We start from the raw sequence: 18,363 nt of genomic DNA on the forward strand, positions 1-18,363 counted from the left end.
CAACCAGCATCGTCATCTTCTTTGGCACAGTAGTAGGTGGCCGTGTCACCGTCCCTGAGGCTGTTCATCTGCAGCGTCACCGTGCTCTGGGAGTTGTCCCTGGAGATCCTGAAGCGCCCCATGACCGATGCTGCGTACCATGTGCCACCACTTCTGTCAACAGTTGTGACCCACTCCAGCCCCTTCCCAGGCACCTGGCGCACCCAGTTCATATTGGTGCTGCTGAGGTCAAAGCCAGAGGCCTTGCAGAGGAGGCGCAGAGACCCCCGGGATGTCTGGAGGCCCCTCCGGACTCCACCAGTGTCACGGCCGCCCGCAGCCCTGGGGAAGGAGGAAGGAAACCAGTGAGTCGCCCGCTCCCACCATCATCATCATCATCACCTCCATCGCCACGTCCTCACTACCCCCTCGTTACCTGGGAGGGTGATGAAGAAGAGGAGGATGGTGGAGGCCCAGCGGGTGCCCATGGTGATGGGTGGTGGGTTTGGGGAGGGCGGTGATGGCACCATGACAGGTGTTGGGGGTTCTTACAGTGCAGAGGGGTTCTTATAGGGCCGTTCTGCCCCGAACTTGCAGCAAGTTTGGCTCCATGTGGCCAATGGCCAAGGTTTGGGCAAAGGGCTCAAGGGGATGGTGGGCAGCACAGGCAGGTTCTGAAGGAAACTGGTTGAGATTTGGGCCAAAAACACATCCAGCAATAGCCCCCTGACCAACGACACGACCTGACCAGCCACCTGACCCACCTGACCGGCCGCCTTGCCTGACCTGACCGGCCTCCTTGTCCGACTGGCCACCTGACCTGACCTGACCAGCCGCCTGACCCTACTGGCTGCCTGACCTGACCTGACCTGACCGGCTGCCTGATCTTACCGGCCACCTTCCTGATCTGACCGGCCACCTTGGCTGACCTGACCGGCAACCTTGTCCGACTGGCCGCCTAACGGGACCGGCTGCCTTGCCCAACTTTACTGGTCGCCTGACCGACCGGCTGCCTGACCTGACCTGACCGGCCGCTTTGCCCAAACTGAGCGGCCGCCTGACGGACCGGCCTCCTTGCCCGGCCTGACCGGCTGCCTTCCCCACCAGACCAGTCGCCTCGCCCGACCTCACCAGCCACCTGCCTGACCAGCTGCTGTCCCGACCGGCCGCCTTCCTGACCGGCCGCCTGAGATGACCAGCCTCCTTGCCCATCCTGACCGGCCACCTTCCTGACCTGACCAGCCGCCTTGCCCGACCGGCTGCCTGACGTGACTGGCCACATTGCCTGACCTGACACCTTGCCCGACCGGCCGCCTGACATGACCTGACCTGACTGGCCACCTGACATGACCGGCCGCCTTGCGCGTCTGGACCGTCCGCCTTCCTGACCAGCCGCCTGAGATGACTGGCTGCCTTGCCCGACCTGACCAGCCGCCTTTCCCGTCCTTACTGGCTGCCTGACCTGACCAGCCACCTGCCCAACCGGCCGCCTTTCCTCATTTGACTGGCCTCCTTACCTGACCGGCCACCCTGCCCGACCGGCTGCCCTGCCTGACCGGCCGCTTGACCTGACCTGACCTGACCTGACTGGCCGCCTGACCTGACCAAAGAAAGCCAACAAACCCAGAAACCCCAGACACCACAAAACCCCAAATAACCACTGAACGCCACAGCAAACACAACAGAAGCCCTAAGCCCTCCTCTGCCAAAACAACCCCATGAGACAGAAAACCCACAAGCCACAACTAAAGAGAGACACAAACCCACACAAACCCCTCACACACCCCAAGATCCCCCAAAACCTGCCAGCCCAAACCAACTTCCCCAATCCAGCTAAAACAACCTCTCAAGCCCGCACCGACCCCACTAACCCCAGCCCCAACGCAAAGCCCCACAGAACCCCCGTACCCCCAAAACCCAGCGAAAACCACAAGCCTGAAAAAAAAAGTCCCGCACCGCCTCCTTCCCCCCCAAATTTGGCCATTGATGATATCCATCCTGAAATTCCCCCGTTGTAAATCCAACTGTCCAATCCAAAGAATCCATTTTCTTGTATTTTTTGTGTTTGGTCTATTAATTTTGGAATGTTTGCATGAATCGACTGAGAGTGGTCGGCCAGATTCCTGCAGCTCATACGTTTCCAAATTTTCACAACCATGTGTGTGAGCCAGCAACACAAATCACCTGCTGCATGTTTCACCATTGGAGGTACCAAACTGTTCTGTGAGAGACATAACCAGTTCAAAATGGAAATTGTGTCCTGCCCAGGATATCGGGGGGCTGATGGGAGGAGGAGAAGGGGTGGCGCTGGGACGTGTGGTTCTTGGGGGACGGTTGGGCTCTGGGACGGCTCTGGGTGGCACAGCCTGAGTTGTGTGGTTTGGTGAGAAACTGCATTGGGTATCAACAGCTTCATAGATTTTTGCTCTGAAGTCCTGTCAGCATTGTTATATTTTATCTTTCTGCTATCTTATTAAACTATTCTTATCCCAACACACGGGCCTTTTAGTTTCTTGGTTTTGGGGTTATTTGCCCCTTCCTTTTCCCTTCCCTTGCCTCTCACTCCCCCTTCCTTCTTCCCCTGCTCTTTTTCTTTAAGGAGCAGGCAGCTGCGTGGATCTCGGCTCTCAGCCGGGGTAAAACCACGACAGAAGCCCTGTAACTGGAACAAGATATACTCTGTCTCTTAATTGCTCGTTGGGCTCATTATTGATGACTCCCCGGTCGTCACTTTCTGCAGCCCCAAGGCTGTTGCACTCTCATGGCTCAGTTTGGTAGCTGCTGTCACCCAACAGCTCACACAGTTACAGCCACATTTGACTGAAATCCAACCCAAATCTATTCTTAAAACACTCCAATTAAACTTCTATTAATTGTCTCTCAAGCTGCATCTCCATCAATCTATTCAGCATCGTTACAATTCATTGAATCACCAGGGTTGGAGCTCGGGGTGCTTTGGGCAGCAGCCGGGGAGGTTTTGGGGCAAAGAGTTGGGATTTGAGTGCAGAGGGTCAAGGGTTTGGGAAAGGGTCAGAGCTCGGGGCCAGCAGTCAGGGTCTGGACAAGCATGGCCAAGGGTTGGGCAAGTCAGACGGGGCAACTCACCCCACCCAAAAGCTCACCCACCAGTGGCTTCACCTGCGGCAGCTCCACCACCCTTCGGGTTGTTCCGGAAGTGTTGGGGTGGGTTCAGGCCCCAAACGTGGCCATGTTGGACCCAACACCAGGAGATTTCAAGCCTCAACATCGCCCATTCCCACCACAACCCCCAACTGGTCACCCCAACCCTCAACTGGTCACCCCAAACCTCGGTCCTTGGAGCAACATCTTGACCCGTCCCTGCCAACCTCACCCAGTTGTGCCTCAACACCCCCTGATCTCCCACCCTGGAGCCACCCAGACACATCCTGGGCCCTGACACCCTCAGACCCAGTCTTGGTCCCACCAAGGGGTGATGAATCGGACACTGAGGTTGGTGGCAGCACGGGGCAACTCACTGGTGTCCTTCCTCCTTCCCCAGGGCTGCGGGCGGCCGTGATGCTGGTGGAGTCTAGAGGGGCCTCCAGACACCCGGGGGGTCCCTGCGCCTCCTCTGCAAGGGCTCTGGCTTCGACTTCAGCAACACTGGCATGTCCTGGGCTCGCCAGGCGCCTGGGAAGGGGCTGGAATTCATCGCGAGGATTGGCAGAACTGGTGCTTACACAGAATACGCGCCGTCGGTCCAGGGCCGGTTCAGCATCTCCAGGGACAACTCCCAGAGCACGGTGACGCTGCAGATGAACAGCCTCAGGGACGGCGACATGGCCACCTACTACTGCACCAAAGCTCCTGATGCTTATGGTGCTGATGCTGGTGGAGACCCCGATTCTGTCCCTGTGTCCCCACCTCCCTGGAGAACAATTTAGGCCTGTTACCAGTATTTTTTGATACAACATTTAGTGGGTTTGGCCCAAATCATGACTCATCCTGTTCAATCACTTGAACATGAGGCCTGAGTCCCCTGACCCCGTTGCCCCACCCCTCAGCCTCAACCTTCCCCCTCCCTGGCTCATCGTCACCCCTTTGTCCTCAGTCTCAGCCCTCAGCATTCAGCTGTGAGAACGCCCCAAGGTCAGAGGGCTGGAGTGACCAGTTGAATTTTGGTTTGACCAGTTGAGGGTTGGGTGGAATTTTCACGTCTGAATGGGGGTGGGGAAAGGTGAACACCAATGGTCAAGGTTTGGGCAAAGGGCTCAAGGGGTTGGTGGGCACCACAGGCAGGTGTCAAACCAAAATGATTCAAAATTTTTGGCAAAAATACTCAAAGATGGGTCAGGAAAGGCTGATAATGGGATTGTTCTCTGGGTGGGTATGGACATGGTGATGGGATCAGGACCACCAGGATAACCAACACCAGTACCAGGAGGACCTTTGGCACAGTAGTAGGTGGCCGTGTCGCCATCCCTGAGGCTGTTCATCTGCAGCATCACCGTGCTCTGGGAGTCGTCCCTGGAGATGCTGAACCGGCCCTGGACCGATGGTGCGTAGTTGGTGTATTTACTATCGCTGAAGATACCCGCAACGAACTCCAGCCCCTTCCCAGATGGGTTTGGGGAGGGGAGTGATGACGCCACAATGTGTTTGGGGGTTCTTATAGGGCTTAGGGGTGGGAGATGATTTGCATAATGAGGCGGGGTGGGGGGCGCTTGTTAACTCCTTCTCTGTATCTGATCGCTAAGGAGCGCACCCACTCGGTTTGGTTTGACTTAATTAATTAGTTCTCCAGTGAATGACGCTCATGGAAAAATAATTTATTTATTTATCTATCTATTTATTTATTTAATTGATTACAAGGGTCTGGTCTCAGGTGTCCATTCAAAACAACTGAACAAGGGCGTAATTAATTAATTGGAAGTTCTCCAGGGCAGCTGTGGGATTTAATTAAATAATTATGGGGAGATGGGTGGCAGAATGCAATTAAGAAGCCTGTTAATTAAGGAATTATAGGGGTCTCAGGGAGCCTGTGTCATATGCACGGCAAAAGTAATTAAGAAATCCATGAATGAATTGCTGAATGGGGGTGTCTGGGGGAGCCTGTGGCAGGGACATGGTGACCGTGATGCCTCAGGAAGCCGGAATCCAAACTCAGTGGCCTTGGTGCCTCTGCAGCAGGATCCTTGATGGCAGCGCTGGGCACACAGGGGATCGATCGCTCCTCCCTGGGTGTGCTGATCACAGCCAGATTTCTCACCCTGACACACATTAACTACACACAGGCAGTGTCATTGCTGAGAAAAGGCAGGGTTATGATAATTATTCCCAGGAAGTCATTCCCATTCCCTCCTCCCAGCTGGGCACGCTCAGTGGCACTCAGGGGTCTGCCAGTGGGCTTCAGGGATGAAGGCTGGACGTCTTCCTCTCCCTCAGCTCATCCTCTTTATGTTTCTCCTCCATGGCTACCTGAGCTCAAACACACATTCCTGCACCGACTCGTTAGGAAGCCCTGTAACTGGAAACAAGATAAACTCTGTCTCTTAATTGCTCATTGGGCTCATTAGTGATGACTCCCCGGTCGTCACTTTCTGCAGCCCCAAGGCTGTTGCACTGTCATGGCTCAGTTTGGTAGCCCCTGTCACCCAACAGCTCACACAGTTACAGCCACATTCTACTGAAATCCAACCCAAATATATTCTTAAAACACTCCAATTAAACTTCTATTCCTTATCTCAAGCTGCATCTCCATCAATCTATTCAGCATCATTACACTTCATTGAATCACCAGGGTTTGAGCTCGGGGTGCTTTGGGCAGCAGCTGGGGAGGTTTTGGGGCAAAGAGTTGGGATTTGAGTGCAGAGGGTCAAGGGTTTGGGAAAGGGTCAGAGCTCGGGGCCAGCAGTCAGGGTCTGGACAAGCATGGCCAAGGGTTGGGCAAGTCAGACGGGGCAACTCACCCCACCCAAAAGCTCACCCACCGGTGGCTTCACCTTCGGCAGCTCCACCACCCTTCGGGTTGTTCCGGAAGCGTTGGGGTGGGTTCAGACCCCAAACTTGGCCATGTTGGACCCAACACCAGGAGATTTCAAGCCTCAACATCGCCCATTCCCACCACAACCCCCAACTGGTCACCCCAACCCTCAACTGGTCACCGCAAACCTCGGCCCTTGGAGCAACATCTTGACCCGTCCCTGCCAAATTCACCCAGTTGTGCCTCAACCCCCCCTGAGCTCCCACCCTGGAGCCACCCAGACACTTCCCGGGCCCTGACACCCCAAGACCCAGACTTGATCCCACCAAGAGGTGATGAATCGGACACTGAGGTCGGTTGCGGCACGGGGCGACTCACTGGTGTCCTTCCTCCTTCCCCAGGGCTGCGGGTGGCCGTGACGCTGGTGGAGTCCGGAGGGGCCTCCAGACACCCGGGGGGTCCCTGCGCCTCCTCTGCAAGGGCTCTGGGTTCACCCTCAGCAGCTTTGCCATGGGCTGGATGCGCCAGGCGCACGGGAAGGGACTCGAATACGTTGCTGGTATCTCCAGCACTGGTGGCAGCACCTACTACACGCCGTCAGTCAAGGGCCGGTTCAGCATCTCCAGGGACAACTCCCAGAGCACGGTGACGCTGCAGATGAACAGCCTCAGGGACGGTGACACGGCCACCTACTACTGTGTGAAGCGTGTTGATAGTGCTGGAGCTTATAATCCTGGTGGGCCCAACCCCATCACTGTGTCTCCACTTCCACGGAGAACAATTCTGGACCATCATCAGCCTTTTCTGACCCATCTTTGAGTGGTTTGGCCAAGGTCTTTACCAATTTACTTTAACCCTGCCTGTGGTTCCCACCAACTCCTTGAACCTGTTGCCCAACCCTTGGCCACTGGCCTTCAGCTTTGATTATTTCTGTCCAACCTCCATCGATTGTGTTCCAGATATCAAATGGTCACCCCAACCACCAACTTGTAAACCCAAACCTATACTGGTCACCCCAACCCTCAGCCCTTGGAGTGACGCCTCACCCAGCTTTGCCATCCTGCCCCCAGCTCGGCCTCCTCCAGCTCTGTCCCAGTTCTGGGTCGCTGCGTGCTGGGAGAGAACAGGGGCTGCAGCAAAGGGCTGCTGCAGGGAGAAGCCAGAAGCTCTCTGCAGCCCCACAGAGCAACATCGGCCGGTTCAAGGCCGGAGTCGCTGCTGACCAAGGCTGAACCCATCAGCGATGGTCACAGCACCTCTGGAATCACATTTAGGGGGGAAAAACCCGAAAGCAGCCGCTTTGTGCCCCCAGAGAAGGGGGTGAGGAGGTGTGAGGAGCCATATGGACACCAAGGGCAGGGAAGAAGGAGGAGGGGGGAAGAATGGGGCCCTACAGGTTACCAGAGAGAGAGATTCCCCTGCAGCCCGTGGAGAAGCCCATGGTGCAGCGGGTGTCCCCTCGCAGCCCATGGATAAGGACGGGGAGCAGAGACCATCTACAGCCTGTGCAGAGACCGACCCAGCCCGCAGCAGGTTTGCTGGGGACTTGTGACTCTGGGGGGGACCAGGCTGGAGCAGTCTGGGCCCCAAGGTCAGCACCCCATGGAAGGAGCCGCGCTGAGGCCCGTGGTGAGGAGATGACTCCCAGACAGAGAGGACTCAGGCTGCAGAAGCTGGTGGAGGTCTGTCTGCCGTGGGTGGGACCCCACGGTGCCGCAGGGGAAGGGGGTGCAGAATTCCCCCCCTCCAGCTAAGAAGGACAAGAAGTTGGGAGGAGCTGACTGGAACCCCATTCCCCAGTCCCTGCCCCTCCCCCTGACACAATGTGGGGAAGAAGGGGGTAAACTAAAGACTGAAGTGCAGTCTGCTAAGAAGGAAGGGGTGGGGGGAAGTTGCTTTAAGACCTGTCCGTGCTTCTCATCACCCGACTCTGGTGTCACTGGGGGTGTGGTCTAGTTGTAATAAATCACTTTCCTTTATTCCATATTGGGTCTGTTTTGCCTGTGATGCTGACAGTGGAATGATCTCTCCCTGTCCTTGTCTCCACTCCTGAGCCTCTTAGTATCTATTTTCTCCCCTGTCCAGCTGAGAAGAGGGGTGACAGAGGAGCTTGGGTGGGCATTTGGCCTCCAGCCAGGGCCAAAACAGGTCCAACATTCTTCTATAGGGAGGTGGGGACACGGTGATGGGGTCGTGGCCACCACCAGCAGCACCAGGAATAATATTGTTACAGTAGTAGGTGGCCGTGTCACCGTCCCTGAGGCTGTTCATCTGCAGCATCACCGTGCTCTGGGAGTTGTTCCTGGAGATGCTGAACCGGCCCTGGACCGATGACAGGTACCATGTGCCGCTCCCATCCTTGATAATACTCACCACAAACTCCAGCCCCTTTCCAGGCCCTTGGAGAGCTCAGGACATCCAGGTGCTGCTGAAGTCGAAGCCAGAGCCCTTGCAGAGGAGGCGCAGGGACCCCCCGGGTGTCTGGAGGCCCCTCCGGACTCCACCAGCGTCACGGCCGCCCGCAGCCCTGGGGAAGGAGGAAGGACACCAGTGAGTCGCCCGCTCCCATCATCATCATCATCATCATCATCATCATCATCATCATCATCATCATCATCATCATCATCATCATCATCAATTTCCATCGCCACGTCCTCAACGCCCCCTCATTACCTGGATTACCCCACTGCAGGCAGAACCTACTATGGGTCATTTAATCCATCTTTGGCCCAAATCTCAAGCAGCTTCCTTCAGAACCTGCCTGTGCTGCCCACCAACCCCTTGAGCCCTTTGCCCAAACCTTGTCCATTGGCCAGAAGGAGCCAAACTTAGTCCAAGTTTGGGACAGAAGAGCCCTATAAGAACCCCTCTGCCCTATAAGAACCCCCCGACCCCATCATGGTGCCATCATCCCCCTCCCCAAACCCACCACCCATCACCATGGGCACCCGCTGGGCCTCCCCCATCCTCCTCTTCCTCGTCGCCCTCCCAGGTAACGAGGGGGTGGTGAGGACGTGGCGATGGAGATGATGATGATGACGATGACGATGACGATGACGATGACAATGACGATGATGATGACGATGACGATGACGATGACGATGATGACACGGCCACCTACTACTGCACCAAAATTGGTACTGGTGCTGCTTTTACTAGTGGTGACCCCAGCCACCCTGATTTGGGAGAACACAGCCACAGTCGGGCATGAAGCAGCCTCCCAGGGGGTGTGGAGTCTCTTTCTCTGGCGATATTCCAGATCGTCTGGATGCCGACCTGTGTGACCTGTTGTAGGGACCCTGCTCTGGCAGGGATGTTGGACACAATAGCCTCTGCAGGTCCCTTCACACCCCTGTGATTCTGTGACTCTGTGATTGGTGGGCACCACAGGCAGGGTTTGAACCAAAGTGGTGGAGATTTGGGCTCAAAATACTCAAGGATGGATCATAAAAGGCTGATAATGGGGACAAAACTATTCCCTCAGAAGTGGGGACATGGTGACTGGGTGGGGACCTCCAGCACCAGCACCATAAGCAGTTTTGGCGCAGCAGTAGGTGGAGTGATCAGGTGAGGTTTTGGTTGAATGGTCAGCAAGGTGTCCGGTCAGTGAGGCTCCAGTCACTAAGGCAGCAGGTCACTCAGGTGGCCGGTCGGGCAAGGCGACCGGTCAGGCCAGGCAGCTGGTGTGCATGGTGGCCACCCAACCCGCCACCTGACATGACCCCCTGCCTGACGTGATCGATCGACTTACCTGATGGGGCTGCCTGACCTAACTGGCCCCCTGACCTCACCAGCCACTTCATCTGACTCACCACTTGACCCCACCTCCCTTAAGGACATTCCTGGTTTCCCCCTTGTCCCTCACTGCCCCTCAGTTCCCTCAACTATGTTGGGTTTAAACCAAACCTTGGGTTTTTTTCTTCAAACTCTTCACTGTGGTGCTCAAACCCCTGACCCTCTGCCCCAAGCTTTGACCCTCTGCATCCCAGCTGTGACCAGCTCCCTCCAAACTCAACGCCCCTCAGCCCAACCATCAACTGGTCAGAAAATCCTCAGCCCTTTGAGTGATGCTTTGCCTGGATTTGCCATTCTGCCCCCAGCTCGGGCTGATTCAGGCCAAGTGCTGACCAAGTTTGGCTCCATGTGGCCAATGGCCAAGGGTTGGGCAAAGGGTTCAAAGGGTTGGTGGGCACCACAGGCAGGTTCTGAATAACAGTGGATGAGATTTTGGCTGAAAATACCCAGAATGGGTCAGAAAGTGTTGATAATGGGCCAGAATTGTTCTCCAGGGAGGTGGGGACATGGTGATGGGGTCAGGGCCACCAGCACCAGTAACAGCACGAATGAAAAAAACCAGCAGCAGCAGCACTGGCGCAGTAGTAGGTGGCTGTGTCACCGTCCCTGAGGCTGTTCATCTGCAGCGTCACCGTGCTCTGGGAGTTGTCCCTGGAGATGCTGAAACGGCCCCGGACAGATGGCGAGTAGCCGGTGCCGCTACCAGTGCTGCCAATCCCCGCCACGTACTCCAGCCCCTTCCCAGGTGCTTGACGCAACCATCCCATGCCAGTGTCGCTGAAGTCGAAGCCAGAGCCCTTGCAGAGGAGGCGCAGGGACCCCCCGGGTGTCTGGAGGCCCCTCCGGACTCCACCAGCGTCATGGCCGCCCACAGCCCTGGGGAAGGAGGAAGGACACCAGTGAGTTGCCCGCTCCCACCATCTTCATCATCATCATCATCATCATCATCATCATCTCCATCGCCACGTCCTCACCACCCCCTTGTTACCTGGGAGGGCGACGAGGAAGAGGAGGATGGTGGATGCCCAGCGGGTTCCCATGGTGTTGGGTGGTGGCTTTGGGGAGGGGGGTGATGGCGCCACGATGGGGTTGGGGTGTTCTTATAGGGCAGAGGGATGGGGGGTGATTTGCATAATGAGGCGGGGAGGGTGAGAGGATGGGGAAGGCCTCAAACCTCTGAGCTCAGTCCTGAATGCTGTCCCAAGGGCTGCGTGTCGCCACCTCCCTGAAGAACAATTTTAGCCCATTATTGGCACTTTCTAAGCCAACTTTGAGTACTTTCAGTGCAAATCTGGGTTGTTTAGCTTCAGAACTTCCTGTGGTGCCCACCAACCCCTTGAGCCCTTTGCCCAACCCTTGGCCATTGACCTCCAGCTTTAATCGTTTCCTCCAACCTCAGTGCTCTTCACCCAAGCCATCAACTTGTCACCCCAACCCACAACTGGTCGCCCCAAACCTTGGCCCTTGGAGCACTGTCAGTAGCTCAACCCAGACTTGCTCCACCCAAGGGACAATGACGCGGATGAGGAGGGTGATGGGGGGACCGGGTGACTCAATGGGTCAAAACCAGTTGATGATGCAGCTCGAAATTGTTCTCCAGGGAAGTGGGGAAATGGGGACGGGATCAGGGCCTCCACCAGCACCAGCACCATCACCAGCTTTGCTGAAGTAGTAGTTGGCCCAAACCCCAACCCATCACCCCAAACCTTGGCAGCAGAGCCACACCGTGACCGTCCTGGCCCCAAACACCTGCCCTGGGACCCAAACCTGGGCCACTGGCCTCCCGCTCTCCCCAGCCCCACTCAGAGTTGATCATTCGACCAAAACCTCAACTGATCAACCAAAATCTTGACTGGCTTTGCCCCAGACCTCAACTCCTCACTCCAGATGCTGGAGCAATGTCAAGGGCTCGATCCAGACTTGTTCCTCTTGAAGGACGAGGACTCAAACACGGACTGTGCGGGTGGGACCCGTGCTTGTTGGGTCCAGCTTGGGTCAGGGAGAGACAAAATCAGGGCCATGAATGTCGCCCTGGGGAGGTGTGGACACGGTGATGGGGTCGGGGCCACAACCACAGTGACACCCCGGGTGTTTGGAGGCCCCTCCGGACTCCACCAGCATCACGACTGCCCATAGCCCTGGGGAAGGAGGAAGGACACCAGTGAGTCGCCCAGTCCCGCCAGCACACTCCATGTCCACGACATCAGCCCCTGGTGGGATCAAATCTGAAGGCTGGGGGTCAGGGGATGGGTAGAGATCTGGGTGGTTCTGGGGTTGGAGGGGTCCCTGTGCCTCCTCTGCCGGGACTCCAGCTCCCCCCTCAGCACCAAGGCCATGATGTGGGTGCATCAGGAAGGGGGCAGGAGTTCGTTGCGGGGTTTGATAAGGATGGTGGCAACACCTACTACTGAACCAAAGAAGCTGGTGCTGGTGCTGGTGGTGCTGATTTTGGTCACACTGACCCCGCCACCAGTCTGGCCCAACCCCTGACCACGTCTGACCGTTTCTTCCCCAACCCCCCGGACATTCCTGCCCCACAGCCCAGCTCCTCCCCCACACCGGGACCTCTCTGGCTCCGGCCTGGACAGGTTTGCCCCAGGCCCTGACGGCTTCCGGCCCCAACACTGACCCTGGAGCTTTGGGCCCCGAAGGATGGAGGTATGGGGCAGTGGGGTCAGGGATGTCCCCTCCCAGGTGGGGTTGGAGCAGAAACGGGCAGGGGTTGGTCCCAGAACACTCAAGGTCGGGGAAACATGGTCAGTGCTGGGAGCTGGAGGAGGCCGAGCTAGGGCAGGATGGCAAAGCTGGGTGAGGTGTTGCTCCAAGGGCCGAGGTCCAAAACACTCAAACATGGCTCAGAAAAAGAGGATAATGGGTCAAAATTGTTCTCCCGGGAGGTGGGGTAATGGGGAAGGGGTTGGAGTCACCAGCAGCAGCATCATAATAACCAGTACCAGCTTTGGCGCAGTAGTAGGTGGCCGTGTCACCGTCCATGAGGCTGTTCATCTGAAGCGTCACCGTGCTCTGGGAGTTGTCCGTGGTGATGGTGAACTGGCCCTTGACCGACGGCGCGTAGCCTGTGCTGCCACTACCAGTGTAAATACTCCCGACCCACTCCAGCCCCTTCCCAGGCACCTGACGCGCCCAAACCATGTCGGTGCTGCCGAAGCTGAAGCCAGAGCCCTTGCAAAGGAGGCACAGGGACCCCCTGGGTGTCTGGAGGCCCCTCCAGACTCCATCAGTGTCACGGCCGCCCGCAGCCCTGGGGAATGAGGAAGGACACCAGTGAGTCGCCCGCTCCCACCATCATCACCCTCAATGTCCGTGTCTTCGTCCTTCAGGTGGAGCAAGTGTGGGCCGAGCCTTTGCCGTGGCTCCAGGGGTCAAGGTTTGGGGGCATCGGTTTGGGATTGTGGCAGACACGACAGAGCCATGAGAGAAAAGGTCAAAGGACCCAGACCTTACCGTTCCACCCAACCCTGAACTGGTCACCCCAACACTAAACTGGTCACCCCAAGCCCCAATTTCTCACTCCAACATTCAGCCCTTGAAGCAATGCCTTGCCCAGCTTTGCCATCCTGCCCCCAGCTCGGCCTCCTCCAGCTCTGTCCCAGTTCTGGGTCACTGGGTGCTGGGAGAGAACAGGGGCTGCAGCAAAGGGCTGCTGCAGGGAGCAGCCAGAAGCTCTCTGCAGCCCCACAGAGCAACATCGGCCGGTTCAAGGCCGGAGTTGCTGCTGATCGAGGCCGAGCCCATCAGCGATGGTCACAGCACCTCTGGGAATCATATTTAAGGGGGAAAATCCAAAAGCAGATTCTTTGTGCCCCCAGAGAAGGGGGTGAGGAGGTGTGAGGAGCCATATGGACACCAAGGCCAGGGAAGAAGGAGGAGGGGTGGAAGAATGCGGCCCTACAGGTTACCAGAGAGAGAGATTCCCCTGCAGCCCGTGGAGAAGCCCATGGTGCAGCGGGTGTCCCCTCGCAGCCCATGGATAAGGATGGGGAGCAGAGACCATCTACAGCCTGTGCAGAGACCGACCCAGCCCGCAGCAGGTTTGATGGGGACTTGTGACTCTGGGGGGGATCAGGCTGGAGCAGTCTGGGCCCCAAGGTCAGCACCCCATGGAAGGAGCCGCGCTGAGGCCCGTGGTGAGGAGATGACTCCCTGACAGAGAGGACTCAGGCTGCAGAAGTTGGTGGAGGTCTGTCTGCCGTGGGTGGGACCCCACGGTGCCGCAGGGGAAGGGGGTGCAGAATTCCCCCCCTCCAGCTAAGAAGGAAAAGAAGTTGGGAGGAGCTGACTGGAACCCCATCCCCCAGTCCCTGCCCCATCCCATAATGCAATGAGGGAGAAGAAGGGGGTAAAGTCATGACTAAAGTGCAGTCTGCTAAGGAGGGAGGGGTGGGGGGAAGGTGCTTTAAGACCTGGCCACACTTCTCATCACACGACTCTGGTGTCACTCGGGGTGTAGTTGTAACAAATCACTTTCCTTTCTTCTGTGCTGAGTCTGTTTTGCTCGTTGCACTAATTGCAGAGTGATCCCTCTGTCCTGAGCTTGGATCCTCTCCCTCCTGATCTCTGTTTCCTCCCCTTTTCAACTGAAAAGGGGTGTGAGCAAGCGGCTTGCTGGGTATTTGGCCTCCCACCCCTCGCTACCTGCCTCGTTATGCAAAACACCTCCCACCCCTCTGCCCTGTAAGAACCCCCTGACCCCATCATGGCGCCATCACCCCCCTCCCCAAAACCACCACCCATCACCATGGGCACCTGCTGGGCCTCCACCATCCTCCTCTTCTTCATCACCCTCCCAGGTAATGAGGGGGTGGTGAGGACGTGGTGATGGAGATGATGATGATGATGATGATGATGATGGTGGGAGCGGGCGACTCACTGGTGTCCTTCCTCCTTCCCCAGGGCTGTGGGCGGCCATGACGCTGGTGGAGTCCGGAGGGGCCTCCAGACACCCGGGGGGTCCCTGCGCCTCCTCTGCAAGGGCTCTGGCTTTGAATTCAGCAACACCGACATGGGATGGATGCGCCAGGCGCCCGGCAAGGAGCTCAAGTACGTCACGGGTATTAGGAAGGATGGTAGTTGGAGCGGCTACGCACCATCAGTCAAGGGCCGGTTCGTCATCTCCAGGGACAACTCCCAGAGCACGGTGATGCTGCAGATGACCAGCCTCAGGGACGGTGACACGGCCACCTACTACTGTGCCAAAGAAAATGGTGCTGGTGGTGGTTATCCTGATGGCCCTGACCCTGTCCCCGTACCCCGACCTCCCTGAAGAACAATTTCGAGCTCCAACATTGACTTTTTTTGATCCTTTGAGTCACCCGGTCCCACCATCACCTCCTCACCTGTGTGATCGTTCTTCAGAGGGAGCAAGCCTGGGCTGAGCTATTGACAGTGCTCCAAGGGCCAAAAGTTGGGGTGACCAGTTGAGAGTTGGGGTGACCAATTGAGAGTTGGGGTGAGAAGTTGAGGGTTTGGGGTGAAGAGCGTTGATGGAAACATTAAAAGCTGGAGGCCAATGGCCAAGGGTTGGGCAAAAAGCTCAAGTTGTTGTTGGGCACCACAGGCAGGTTCTGAAAGAAACTGTCTGACATTTGGGCCAGAAAAACTCAAAGATGGGTCAAAAGAGTTTGACAATGGGCCAAAAGTTTTCACCAGGGAGGTGGGGACATGGTGATGAGGTCGGGACCACCAGCAGCACCACCAGAATCAGAATCAGCACATTTGGCACAGTAGTAGGTGGCCGTGTCACCGTCCCTGAGGCTGTTCATCTGCAGCGTCACCGTGCTCTGGGAGTTGTCCCTGGAGATGCTGAACCAGCCCTTGACCAATGGCGCGTAGTCTGTGCTGCTGCCATCGCTGTAAATACTCCCAACGTACTCCAGCCCCTTCCCAGGCACCTGGCACACCCAATAGGTGCTGTAGTGTCTGAGGGTGAAGCCCGAGGCCTTTCAGAGGAGGCGCAGGGACCCCCCAGAGGGCTGCAGGTCTGGGGGCAAAACGGGTCCCAGGGTTTCTGGGAACACAGTCAGGCTTCCCACAGAATCCATTAAGATTGGGGTCAAACTCATCCAAGTTGGGGCCAAAATGCTCAACGTTGGTGCCAAAACCCATCAATGTCTTCACCTTTGGCAGCTCCACCACCTTCTGGGTGCTTCTGGAGGCGCTGGGGTGGGGTCAACTCCCAATCTTGGTCATGTTGGACTCAATAGCTTGAGATTTTACAACACCAGTTCTCACCTCAACCCTCAACGGGTCACCCCAACCCTCATCGGGTCACCCCAAAACTTGGCCCTTGGAGCAACGTCTTGACCCATCCCTGCCAACCTCACCCAGTTGTGCCCCAAACTCTCCTGAGCTCCCACTCTGGAGCCACCCAGACCCTTCCCAGGCCCTGAACCCCCAGACCCAGACTCAGTCACACCAAGGAGTGATGACTCAGACGCGGAGGATGATGGTGGGACCGGGCAACTCACTGGTGTCCTTCCGCCTTCTCCAGGGCTGTGGGCGGGCAAGAGCCAAGTGGAGGGTAAGGTCAGGCAGCCAGTCTGTAAAGGCGCAGGGTCAGGTATCCAGCCGGTCACGTCAGGTGACAGGTCACGTCAGGTGGCGGGTCAGGTGGTCACCATGCGCACCGGCTGCCTGTCCTGACCGGTCCCGTTGCCCGACCGGCCACCTGAGTGACCGGCTGCCTCGCTGACCGGCCACCTTACCTGAGCTGCCGCCTTCCCTCTCTGGCACCTTGCCTGACCATCACCTTGCCTGAGCAGCCTCCTGTCTGACCTGCAAGCAGCGTCTGAAGGGGGTCAGCTTCCAGAGCAGATCCTCTCCCAGAACAGGTTGAATCAGATACATGGAAAGGTCATACTGCAGATGAACAGCCTCAGGGACGGTGACAGAGCCACCTACTACAATGCCAAAAGTGCTGGTGGTTATTAAGATGGTGGCCCTGACCCCGTCCCTGTGTCCCCACCTCCCCTCAGGACAATCCTGGCCCCACCACTGACAGTTTCTGCTCTAAAAAATTGTTTGTGGCCACATGGTGATGGGCTGGAGAAAAAATGCATAAGATTTGGGCCAAACAACGCAACATTTGGCCAACAGTGTCATGTTAGGGGCTGGAGCAGCCCCGGGTCAGGGCACAACAGCAAAGCCGGTTGAGACATCGCCCCAAGGGCACAGGGTTGAGCTGGAGGCCAATGGCCAATGGTTGGGCACAGGGTTCAAGAAGTTGGTGGAAACCACAGGAAGGTTCTGTAGGAAAGTGGTTGAGATTTGCACTAAAAACACTCAAAGATGGGTTAAACGAGGTTGATAGTGGGCCAAAATTGTTCTCTAGGGTAGTGGGGACATGGGGACGGGGTTGGGGCCACCAGCACCATCCCCACCATTTCCAGCAATTTTGGCGCAGTAGTAGGTGGCCGTGTCACCGTCCCTGAGGCTGTTCATCTGCAGCGTCACCGTGCTCTGGGAGTTGTCCCTGGAGATGCTGAACCGGCCCTTGACCGAGGGCGTGTAGTAGGTGTTGCCACCAGGGTAAATTCCCCCGACCCACTCGAGCACATTCCCAGGTGCCTGACGAGCCCAAACCATGTAGGTGTTGCTGAAGGTGAAGCCAGAGCCCTTGCAGAGGAGGCGCAGGGACCCCCCGGGTGTCTGGAGGCCCCTCCGGACTCCACCAGCGTCACGGCCGCCCGCAGCCCTGGGGAAGGAGGAAGGACACCAGTGAGTCGCCCGCTCCCACCATCATCACCCTCCATGTCCGTGTCCTCGTCCTTCAAGGGGAGCAAGTCTGGGCCGAGCCTTTGCCGTGGCTCCAGGGGTCCAAGTTTGGAGTGATAAGTTGGGGTTTGCGGGCAAGTCGGACTGGGCGACACTCTAAACCCACCCTAATTAAAACCCCCCAAAATTCACCAACATTCTCCAAATTCTCTCCAAAAATCAAATTTCTCACCTCAAAACAGAATTTCCCTCCTCCCCCCAAAAACCCCAATTTTTCACCCAACGACGGTCTCAAGGGTGGAATTTGGTGATTGGGGGTCAACACTCGTCACCTCCCCCACCTGCCCCTGCCCTGGCATGGTTAAATTTTGGGGCAAAAAAGGCCAAAATTGGTCCCGGGGAGATGGTGGTGATGAGGACTTACCGGAGGAGACGGTGACGACGGCTCTGATGCCCCACAAATCAATATAACCAGGATGACCACTCTGATTCATGCCCGCACCCCTCCCAAAGTTTTTGGGGTCAAAAAGTCACATTTTGGGGAAAAAAAAATTCCAAACATTCAAAACATTACCAGAAAATTCTCTGAAATTTACATTTAAAAAAAAAATCAATTTTTTTCAAAAATTTCCAGGGTTTTTTTTGGTGCATGTTAGAAATTGGGAGAGATGGGGTGAAATGCTCTGAAATGGTCAAGTGTTGCCCAAATGTGGGGGAAATTGGCCAAAAATAGGCAAAAAAGGCTTACTTAGGAGTGAAAATTCTGATTTCTGGTAATTAAAGGCTATATTGGGGCAAAAAAAGGACATAATTGGTAAATGAATATGAAGATTTGGGGGATGTGGGCAATAGTGGGAAAACAGTTGAAATATTTAGGTCAAAAATAGGTTTAAATTAGAAAAATCCCCAAT

The 18,363-nt window shown here is 56.5% G+C and overlaps 1 protein-coding gene across 1 annotated transcript in view; it reads right to left on the minus strand.

The window, feature by feature from the left end:
* Positions 1-12,871, minus strand: part of LOC311202993 (olfactory receptor 14A16-like) — a gene marked incomplete at both ends in the record, with an annotated part of 32,286 nt that extends 19,415 nt beyond the window's left edge. Inside the window, 4 exons of the mRNA XM_084277631.1 lie at positions 8,964-9,099; positions 10,052-10,154; positions 10,422-10,515; positions 12,737-12,871. Coding sequence (XP_084133757.1) covers positions 8,964-9,099; positions 10,052-10,154; positions 10,422-10,515; positions 12,737-12,871 — 468 coding nt within the window. The remainder of the gene's footprint in view (positions 1-8,963; positions 9,100-10,051; positions 10,155-10,421; positions 10,516-12,736) is intronic.
* Positions 12,872-18,363: the final 5,492 nt, after the last annotated feature.

The sequence above is a fragment of the Gallinula chloropus genome, assembly GCF_964237585.1.
Source record: "Gallinula chloropus genome assembly, chromosome: 34".
In the NCBI taxonomy this organism is placed as follows: Eukaryota; Metazoa; Chordata; class Aves; order Gruiformes; family Rallidae; genus Gallinula; species Gallinula chloropus.